This window comes from Squalius cephalus, assembly GCF_949319135.1.
Source record: "Squalius cephalus genome assembly, chromosome: 25".
In the NCBI taxonomy this organism is placed as follows: Eukaryota; Metazoa; Chordata; class Actinopteri; order Cypriniformes; family Leuciscidae; genus Squalius; species Squalius cephalus.
Window position 1 is genome coordinate 3,077,807 of NC_137146.1, and position 11,935 is coordinate 3,089,741.

General features: G+C 37.9%; 1 protein-coding gene across 1 annotated transcript; it reads left to right on the top strand.

Annotated features, from left to right (window-relative positions):
* Positions 1 to 810: 810 nt before the first annotated feature.
* Positions 811 to 9,009, top strand: kcnj12a (potassium inwardly rectifying channel subfamily J member 12a). The gene is made up of 2 exons (XM_079862807.1): positions 811 to 1,188; positions 7,322 to 9,009. The coding sequence occupies exon 2, from the start codon at positions 7,480 to 7,482 to the stop codon at positions 8,794 to 8,796; it is 1,317 nt and encodes a 438-aa protein (XP_079718933.1). The 5' UTR covers positions 811 to 1,188; positions 7,322 to 7,479; the 3' UTR covers positions 8,797 to 9,009.
* Positions 9,010 to 11,935: the final 2,926 nt, after the last annotated feature.

The window sequence follows — 11,935 nt, forward strand, 5'->3', positions numbered from 1 at the left end:
TACTATTATACAGTACAAATTTAAATTATAAAACATTAATACATTATAATTGTATTTGTTGTACTGCCTTTAATATTTGATGATTTTATAATTAAAGTTATTGTACTAACACTCTTTACTATTATACAGTAAATATAATTAAATTAAACTGTAAAATATTACAATTAAAATAAAGTAAAATATTAAAACTATTAATATAGTATTTGTTAATTTGTACTGATTTTATTGTTAAAATAATGTATTATAAGGTTTAATACACTACAAATGACTGTATTACAGTCCTGAGAATCTAATAAGAATGATAAAACATTACATTAATGGCATTGTGATTTGGTAGTAAAATTTGCTCAGATGTCATGAAATTATCACGAGTGCTGTGGGAAAACGTCAGACACACAAGCAAATAAAAAACCTTTTCATGGAGGAAGATGAGAAAGTTAGTGAGGTTTTCTCTCTTTCTCTGTGTGTGTGTGTCCGTATGACCACAGCAGAGCATCAAGTGACAAAACACTGGAGCGCTTGTGCTGTGGGAGGGAGAAACGAGCGGGTGGGGTGAGAGAGATCGAGAGAGAACGAGAGAGACGGACAGAGATGAGAAAAGTGCAGCACTGATAGATCTGATGGCAGATGAAGATGAAGCAAGCAGGTGCATGAGAGACAACTGCCGTATTCCTCCCTCGTTCTGGGGGACAAGAAGATCTGACTGAGTGCAGAAAGAAAAGAGGACAGTGTTTAATCCATCAGGAGTGGAGGAGAGGAGGAGGAGGACATGCACTTCTCCAAACTCAAGTATCTCTTCATGACTTTCTGCCTATCACGAGCTCACTGAAGCTTTGATTCACTCAGAACTCATTGCTCGTTCACTTACTCACCTGGAGTGAGTGCTTGGGGCCGTTTCTCTGTTTCTGGTTTGGAATATATGTGCTTTTAAAAAAATGGGAAGAATGAAAAAACAAGTGGAACATAGGATATGAATCTGAAATGGACAATGAGTGTGTGTGAGGTCGAGATGGCAGAGCTCTGGATCCCCATCACGAGCTGCACAAGCTCTCATCAAATGCTCCAGTTTGGATAACGCAACCACAACGCCATAGCACACTTGTCCTGTCTTTGTGCACACACACACACACACACACACACTCACACACACACACACTCAGAGGGCGAGGACCCCTTACAAAACGCAAGGTAAGCAACATCCGTCTAAAACTTTACCATGTGTTGGTATTTGATATACTTTTAGCTGCTAGAATCTCAATTATATGCATAATTTATTACATATTACATCATTGCTGTCAATGCAAATTAAAACAATGCTCTAAAAATAAACTGAGAAAGTTCATAAAGGGTTAAACAATGACTGCACAGCAGCTGGGGTCTATGAGTTTATTACCGCATCAAATACGACGGGTCTAACCACAAGTATAGCCCAAAACTAACAGAACTATTGAACAAACTGTTTAGATACAGTAAACATGAAATAAGAAGTTAATATGAAATAACTAGTAAATAATATTACAATTATATTTCATTACATACAATATTTATATTAATAATAAGAAATATTAACACTAATTAATTATTTAACAGTTATTTTAACTCCCAGTTGGATAAATGTTTTAATGTGCGCTGGGAAGAATCAGTCACTGAACTTCATTAGAACATCGTTAACTGACCCGATTATAATGACCTGATATTGAGCAGAAAGTTATGCATACTAAGTATGCATGCGTGTTTTTCGGAGCGTGCTGTAGGAATATTTTTGCTGCCATCTGAGTCAAGTAAAAATAAGCCGTACTTATAATAGTGCAAGAATGGACAGAATGAGCCTGTAAACTGTCTTTATCTCTGATATTATTTCCCTGAGATTCCAATAGTGAAGTACATCATGACACACTTCAAGCTTTGCATAATGAACTCACACAGCAAACACTAAAAGAAAACTTTATGCATTTACTTATGAATTGTTTTCCTAAATGTTTGGTCAGATTTAGCTCACTTCTGAGGACAATTCCCCAATTCGCACATGCTTCTTTTCAGGAACTACTTGTGACACAGAACGCGATGTGTGCACAGATGAAAGTGTGTGTGTGAGAGTATGACGGTCATTTTAATGTCATCAGTTGCTAAAGAGGCCAGAGCTCCTCTCACTCCTGCTGCCTCCAAACTACTCATTCATCTGATACACGTTTAAAAATAAAGGGTCTTTATCGACATTTATTGATGCTTTCATTAAGAACCTTTGACATTCACCTTTGCATTGCACAGAAGGTTCTTTATGGTGGAAAAAAAGTTCTTCACAATAAGAAAAAAGATGGTTCTTCTTTGGTATTGCTGCAAAAATCCCATTCTGGAACCTTTTTATAGTATTTTATAGTATTTACACAGGTTAAAATGATAAAGAATCACCACCATCATGATGATGACCAACAAAACAATGTAAAATCCACATGCATATGAATAATTCAACCAGACGTGTAGAAATGCATCACTGACCACTTTCACATGGACACAAACAATCCGACTAGGGCTTTACTCTGCATAATACATTATTTGTTGAACTTGCATTGCTCATGCACCGACTTATGTTTTGTTTTTTTGCTTTTTGAGGCACAGCTGAGCATGTAATTGTCCGGTACCTGTACCATTAAACACAAAAATTCTAATAAGACATTATTAAAATAGTACAGTAAAAATGTAACTAAGCAAAGTTTCAAGTTCAAATATGAATATGAATATGCATGAAAAGGCTTTTTAACAATATAGGCTTGAATATTTATTTAGAATTTCTAATTATAATTTGAATAATTATCATTTTAACATTACCTAATGATTTGTCAAGCATTGCATAATGCAATTTTTTAAGTGTTACCAATATTGCTGTGAAATAACTGCTTGACACAGAAACTGCATGAAGAAAACAGCAGGTAATGTCAGATTAGCATTAAATACTGCAGAAAACTAGGCCACACGCAGCGAACATGGGGTCATTAATCATGATATTCTCCTTATCATAAGAACGGCTCTGTTAGGATGTCAAATGACGTTAAAAGAAAAATGTCAGTCTGTCACATTTAAACTAAGTCAAATACTCCTATATTTGGAGACTAACGTAGGCTTTGAAGTTCAGGTCAATTCATCGTCAAATACAACCAAATCAACATATGCAACCTCAAAGTACATTGTAGGAAAATGTAACAGTAATTCCTCTCATCTGGACAGAATCTCACCTGCCATCTCAAGGTTTCTGCAAAGTTAGATGATGATAAAAAGCAATTCAATACTGCAAATTATTAAATAATTAATCGACCACATGGTAACCTGATTAAAAGCCAACAGAGAGAATTTGAGAGTGACAAACCGTTGGTTTATCTATCGCAACTAGAGATGCTGTCAACATTGCAGCATCTGTTGATGTGACCTGGTAGTCTTGTTTCTTTAGTCAGATTAAATTATATTTTTGACTTGACGTACAGTAACAACTTTTAATTACAAAAAAAAAAATGCTTGTTAAATTTACTTTAAAATGAATTAAAGCAAAACAATTGTTTCTACTTAATCTAATTGTGTCCAATCTACTTAAATATGTAAAACCTCAAAGTTTACTTTCGTTTTCTGAGTTGAAATTTTGCAGCATTAACTGAAACTGGGCAGTGGATTTTTAGTTCCCAGCGTGCTTTGCATGGCTTGATCAGGAGAGAATATGTTGAAATTAAGTGTTTTTGAGTAAAGGGAAAGACCCGTTTAATGTTCAGTTATGTATGACATTTAAAATTTAAACATTCAATAACATCACAAGTTCATATTACTCACTTTTTATAAGGAATTATTAGTTGGCATTGCATTTACTCAACATTTGGGATTACCCAAACAAATAAGAGTGCAAATTGTTACCTAAATTTGATTGAGTACGTTTGATTTTACAGTGTTGCTTCAATATGCAAGTAAGTATATTGAGCAAACACTGTAAACTTAATGTCATGCAACAATAGCTCATTTGTGTTAGGGTAAATTCTTTATATTTTCATGTCCAAATACACTTCTGAGAAAAACCCTAACTCTGTCATTCCCATGACCTACATTCTGCTCCGCTTCGGTTCACGGACAGACATCATGACATTCCCCGGTCAAATCTGCTGCTACAACCTAGAACTCACCGTTCCCTTACAAGTCAACTACCTCCTGAGGGTGAACCATAGCCCAAAAATCAGCCAGCACACCACCATACGTCACAACTTTAGTTACAATCTCATTCACTTTTTGATAAAAGATCGCTTCTTGCTCATGCACAATACTTCACAATTTGTTACATTTCTACATCTATGCAGAAGCAGAACAGTTGCTAAAGTGCTATTTCTACCTGATCTGACCCTTAAAATCACTTTCACTATTTTTGTTTTGTTTAAAACTTAGTTTTTATTTGTTATCTCACATGAAAACATTGAGTTTCCTTTTTACAGTGAATGCATTTAATTGCATGAAAAAGTATGTTTTTATTCTGTGTAATTTATTTATTTAGATCTATTTACATCTTACCAATTTTACGTTTTAGTTGCAGGATTGCAGATTTTTATCTAAAGCATTCACAAGCTTTCTCTTTCAAACTCTGTTACTCGAGACAACTGTGGCCTGATGCTGTTGATGGCCCTGAAATGATGCAAGACACCGAGAGCTCAGAGACAAGACAACACTACGGTGTTTCTGTGTGTGTGTGTATGAATGCATGAGTGTGCACAGATCAGGTATCATGTTTTCGGGTAGAAGGCAGACAGCACAGAGACGCTTCAGCCGCTGTAATTATGTAATGATGTTATCATACATCAGTATCAGTATCACACCAAACAAACAGACCCTGTTATGAAAATTGTGAAAAGGAAGGGAAAAAAAGAAAAAGAAAATCACAAAAAGTGTATTCTCTTCATAACCATAGTAGCTAGATGGACCAAATCTAGAGAATACAGAATATCATATAAACTTGAGGTCGGTGCCGGGTCACACTGTACGATTTGGCCGTCTGAAGCAAATTTTGTAAATCCTTAAAGATTCCTCTGATCCTAGGCCAAAATCTAAAGTCTTTGATCGCTGGTTTGACAGGTCCGCAGACAGCCGATTAATGACCATTGCGATTAAAATTGAAATTCTGGCAGCGTCAGAAGTTTTGAGGCACAGTCCTACAGTGTGACTTCTCCTATCAAATCAAAAACTTATAGGAACACAGAACCTCATTAGTGTGACGACGACAAACCAGCACTTGCTCCACACACACGTCTTCATTTTTTCCCAGTTTACTTTTCAAGAAAAGCCATGATCAAAATTAACACTAGAGATTGTTTTTGTTTGCTAGCCACCATTTCTATCCCACATGAAATGCAGTTTAGCTACCGAACGTGTCACAGATTGATGATGTAAATCTCTAATGACAACTGAGACCCTACAGTGCTTACAATGGAGATCATGTTTGTACAGTCTGACAAGCAACAGTCGTAAAGGACTATAATAGATCATACAGTGTGCACACGGCTTTAGACCAGTAGGCAACATCCACCCATATCCCCTAACAACCAACTAGCAACCCCGACACATGCTAAATTACACTTTAAAAGTGACACATAGCAACACCCTGGCAACCACCCACAACACCCTAGCATCATGGAAACTTTTGCACAAGCAAACACCACTTACAGTTTGTTCAGAAAATGTAAAGAAAATGTAAAGAGGTTATATATTACATAATATTACGGATTGCTCCAAGACTTGGGTTGAAGATCCAAATGCAGCTTTATTGGGACAATCCTAGTCCATATAAAGAGCAAAGGGGCAAACAATCCCAAAAAAGCAACAGGGGAAAAAACACAGGCAAAAGGATAATCCAGAATATGGGCAGAGAATCAAATATAAAGCTCAGAAATGCAGTGTAACAACATACAAGACTTCGCAAAGAATGAGTGAAAACACAGGGAAGCGTTAACAAGATAATGAGACACAGGTGGAAGTAAAGATCATAATGAGTCAAGGCAATGGGTTATGATAGCACTGATGTTCTCCAGAAGAACAGAAATTCATTTGAAATATAAATGGGAAGTGTAAGTGTGACAGTAATGACGTCGCTCTATGATATGCAGAAGCAGGCCAGACAAATAAAGCACGAAACCTCTCTGAGCGCTGACTGTATATATTTAGATATCAGGCCACAGGGTTTCCTCCCTTCTTGGTCTTTGTCGTACATCAGTTCTGTCTCTCTCCCCTATTTTTTGCCTCATAACCTTCATTTTTTCCAAGTCTTATGTTAATTTTCTGTGTATGCCCAGCTAACTCATCGTCCTCCCCCCCCTTCAACCCACTTAGCGTCTCTAGAGGATTGTGGGACGGCACCCATGGCCAAAGCCTCATACAAACACTGGTCTCCTGAGTGTCTGAATGATGTGTTTAAAACTCAAGCATGTGTGCGCAAACACTCTCAAACACACACGGGGCACTCGCACAGAATCCAAAATTGTTAACACCCCTTTTACGTCATCTTTACTTAGGCGTTTCGGAGGGTAAGATTTGAGCCTCTTGAGGGACATCTGTGGTTGTGTGTGTGTGTGTGTGTGTGTGTGTGTGTGTGTGTGTGTGTGTGTGTGTGTGTGTGATCGGATAGCCAGAACATCTCTGTTGTGTTAAGCAGCTTTAAAACAGAGCTCTGATCAATAATGTAGAAGCTGAGAACAAAAACACATACATGAGAAACCTGAAATGAATCCAGAGAGGGTCCATGCCACGACACACTAATTTCATACAATATCCAGCCTGTGCAATGCCAAACTAATATCATAAATATCAGCAAAACAATTGACCCCAAAACAAAACAGCCTCAATTCCTCTTTATGATCGTTTTTTGTCCAAACATCAATCACGCACCAATGTCACAGTCTGAATCGAGGTGAAACTGAAGTAGGTGAAAACACTCCTTTTGGCACATTTTGCCTCTAAAATCTAGTGACCTTCCAACCTAGATTGCATTTTAAGGCATCAAGGGCCACAGATCTCCTTTCCATCACATTTTATGGCAGCATTGCATGTATTCTTCAGAAAGAAAGCAGAAAGACCTGCAACAAACTCATGAAACAGAGGAAGTAAGCAAAATAAAACAGTTTAGTTTTTACTATAAATGTAATTTTCTTTAATAATTATAAGCAATATATGTTCTATAATAATACTGCAAATTGCTAAAATGATTACTTTGATATAAGAATGTTTTTATATGCAGAGTCACTCTCAAATGCCACCACTCTCATTCACAGTTTTATGAACTGATGATGATCTGTTTGTTTTTCCCAAGGGTCTGAGGAAACCGAAGTGCTTCTACTGTTGATTGGATTTGACCCAACATCACTACAACTAAACCACCCACCACCCTGGACTTGTACTACTACTAATCCACTCCAAGAGAGAGGGAACACCAGATTGGAAAAATAGGAAGGTGGAGCACTAAAGAGAATGAGCGTGGGTCGGATCGGACGCTACAGTATCGTGTCGACGGAGGAGGATGCTCTGCGTTTAACCACCATGCATGGCGGAGGGATGAATGGATATGGCAACGGCAAAATCCACACTCGACGGAAAAGTCGCAACCGCTTCGTGAAGAAGAATGGACAGTGCAATGTGCAGTTCACCAACATGGATGAGAAGTCCCAGCGCTACCTGGCGGACATATTCACCACTTGCGTGGACATCCGCTGGCGCTACCTAGTGATCGTTTTCACGCTAGTCTTCGTGATTTCCTGGTTGGCGTTCGGCCTGGCGTTTTGGGTTCTCGCGCTTCTCCACGGTGATCTGGACAACCCGGCGGGCGACGACAACTTCACGCCGTGCGTTCTGCAGGTGAATGGTTTCATCGCGGCGTTCCTGTTCTCAATCGAGACGCAAACAACCATCGGTTACGGGTTCCGCTGCGTGACGGAAGAATGTCCCGTCGCCGTGTTTCTCGTGGTCTTCCAGTCCATCGTGGGCAGCATCATCGACTGCTTCATGATCGGAGCAATCATGGCCAAAATGGCACGTCCTAAGAAGCGAGCGCAGACTCTATTGTTCTCGCAAAACGCCATCATCGCCATGCGTGACGGGAAACTGTGCTTGATGTGGCGGGTGGGGAACTTGCGAAAGAGTCACATCGTCGAGGCGCACGTCCGAGCGCAGCTCATCAAACCGCGGGTTACGGTCGAAGGCGAGTACATCCCACTCGACCAGCTGGACATCAATGTCGGTTTCGACAAAGGGCTGGACCGCATCTTCCTAGTCTCGCCAATCACAATCCTGCATCAGATCGACCAGGAGAGTCCTCTGTTCGGCGTCGCTAAGCAGGATCTCGAAACGGCGGATTTTGAGATCGTGGTCATCTTGGAGGGAATGGTGGAGGCGACGGCCATGACGGCACAGGCGAGAAGCTCCTACTTGGCTAGCGAGATCCTCTGGGGGCATCGATTCGAGCCGGTGCTGTTTGAGGAAAAGAACCAATACAAGGTTGATTACTCACACTTCCACAAGACCTACGAGGTGCCGTCCACCCCTCGCTGCAGTGCCAAGGACATGATGGAAAACAAGTACCTGGTGGTGCCCAGCGCCAACTCCTTCTGCTACGAGAACGAGCTGGCGATCCTGAGCCACGAAGAGGAGGACGACGACAGTCCGGAAAGGATAAAGCCAGAGCGAGCGAGGAGCCTCAGCCCGGAGAGAACGCCTCGACATGATTTCGAACGACTGCAGAACCCTCGCTGCGCGGAGCAAAGGTCATACCGAAGGGAGTCAGAGATATGAACCTTTACTATGACCTTTTTGATACTCGAATTTCGTGTTTCGTTCCTGGAGACACTGGAGCTTCTAAAATGCAGAACAATGCAAAGTGCCATACGGAGAGAGTGAGCGAGTGAATGAGCAATGAACAAACGGGTGAATGTGTGAAAGCTGGAGCGACGTGTAGCGGAGGGGAGAGGCCGATTCGAAGAGAGAGAGAGAGAGAGAGAGAGAGAGAGAGAGAGAGGCAGTAGGAATCTTTTTATCCTGCACGGAAAACTTGAATCTTTTCCTCGTTTTGTTTCATGATACTAGTTTAGCTGTTAAACTCTTGATTCTTAAAGGGATAGTTCACCCAAAAATGAAAATTCTGACAAATGATTTACAGGTGAAACTTGAAAAATTAGAATATCGTGCAAAAGTTCATTTATTTCAGTAATTCAACTTAAAAGGTGAAACTAATATATTATATAGACTCATTACATGCAAAGTGAGATATGTCAAGCCTTTATTTGTTCTAATTTTGATGATTATGGCTTACAGCTTATGCAAACCCCAAATTCAAAATCTCAGAAAATTTGAAAAATGTCTTAAACTGTAAGCCATAATCATCAAAATTATAACAAATAAAGGCTTGAAATACCTCACTTTGCATGTAATGAGTCTATATAATATATTAGTTTCACCTTTTGAGTTGAATTACTGATATACACAAACTTTTGCACGATATTCTAATTTTTCGAGTTTCACCTGTACTCACTCTCATGTAGTTCCAAAACTGTATTACTGTCTTCCGTGGATTACAAAAGGAAATATTTCGAAAAGTTATAATAACAAAAAATATATATACTTGTAAAAAAACATTTTTTATAATTATATTAAAATGATATATCAAATTCTTATTTTTTCTTAAATATGAAATTAAAAATTATATAAAAGATTTAAATGATATGTTTTTTAATATATTTATTATAAATTGTAATTTATTTCTTATTATGTGTTTCAATATATTTTATAAACACTTATATCCACCCTGCACCACTTGTTTTCAGAAATCTATAATTTGGCTTCAGAGGACTGAATAACAGACGTTTAAAAGCCATGGACACAATGAACTAGGGTTGCAAAGGGACAGAACATTTCCTGTAAATTTCCAGAAACTTTCCATGGGCAGTTAAGCTAGGGAATTTTGGAAATATTCCAAGTTGAAAATTTATTTGGAATTAATTGGAAATTTTGGGTAATTTATACAAACTGCATCATATACAAACATAAATATAAACATTTTGTTTGGTCAGAAGCAGACATGCATGCAAACTAATACACATTTTGGATTTATTTGTGAGTAGAACTTTAATTGATTCTTTCATTAAACAACAAATAAACATGAATGTTGATTCCCCCCCAAAAAATCCCATTCAAAATGTGAAACGAAAGCACATCCTCCCCTCCCCACCCAAAATGTCCCATTAAAATGTTGTTTTAACCAAGATTAAGCTGTAAGATGTTTTTTCAACTAAGTATTTAAGTTAAACTACAATTTTAACATTTAAATTTAATTTTAATTATTAATTAATAGAAACTTTTAATTTTGCAACCCTACTGTAAACTGTCATTATGTAGAAAAGCATTTTCTTTAAAAAAATAAAAAATAAATAAATCTTCTTTTGTGTTCCACAAAACATAAAACAAAAAACAGCATACACATTTGAAACTCACATGAGAGTGAGTAAACTATGACAAAATAATGAACATTATTTTTGGTGTGCTATTCCTTTAATGTGTACATATTTCTGCATAGATTCATGGTTTTGTGTGCGATATTAATTTCTAGCAAGAGATAAACAAAGACAATGTTACATTTACAAAGAAAAGAAAGAAAGATATTAGTCAATTTATTTTTGCATTCAATCCAAGCACAAATGTCAAGCAATGCCGGGGCACACTATCCCTGGAGATCTACACACACACTGATCAGTGAGACATGATAAATTCCCCTTTACAACTGCACTACCCAGACCATGTGAACAATGTGAGCACCTGAGTGTGTGTGTGTGTGTGTGTGTGTGTGTGTGTGTGTGTGTGTGTGTGTGTGTGTGTGTGTGTGTGTGTGTGTGTGTGTGTGTGTGTGTGTGTGTGTGTGTTTTGTGCAGCTGAGCACAATGCCTCATGTGAGACGCACAAGGAGAAGGTTAAATGGCAAACACTCCTAAAACTACAACATGCTCCTGCATATTTGTTAGATATATTTACAGCAAAATAGAGATATATATTTAGGTAGAGAGATATATAATGTAGACATTATCAGTTTGCACCATGTAACCTAATATAGCGGCAGATCTTCAGAGAACTCGCTGGGATAATCATCTTATTTGAACTGTTTAGATACTTAATCTTTTGTCCCTGAGGCTCTGACAGAAACGCCTGATAGAAAACTCTGTGTGAATCCAGAAACTTCCCTTCAAATGTCGTATTTTAATACATTTACCTGTCTTAATATATTTCAACTTCCTGCCGAATTTTTCATAAACAGAATGGGATTCAAGAATGCCAACATTTACTGCATTTCTATTAATATTTAAAAAAGAAACTACATGCCGAACTAACTTGAAATATAACGATTGAGTATGATAGTATTCACTGATCTATGCACACGGTCCGACTGAGTGTTGAGTACAATCTGCATTTCATCATCTTCTCTTTTCTATTAATGTGACAAAAACCTCACAACATCTTGATGCATTTTAGCAGTTCATTTAAAGGGATGTTCCAGGTTAAATAAAGCTGTCAATTATTACAGAAATGACATAACTTCACCAGCATTTCATGTAAAAGCAAACAAAAATCATGTTTACAGTAATGCACTAGGGAAGTCTATGGGGGCAAGGCATTAAAGGAATAATTCACCCAAAAATAAAAATAAATTATCCGACACTTTACTCGCCCCTAAAGCCATCCTAGGTGTGCATGTCTTTCTTCTCTTTTATTTTAAATAGGCTAATACCCTGGCTCTTCCAAGCTTTGTAATGGCATTGAAAAGTGCCTGAGTTTTTGAAGCCCAAAAAAGAACATCCATCCATCCCATCATAAAAGTAATCCTTACGACTCCAATGGGCGTTTTTGTAAGAAAAATATCCATATTTTAAACTTTCTAAACTATAAT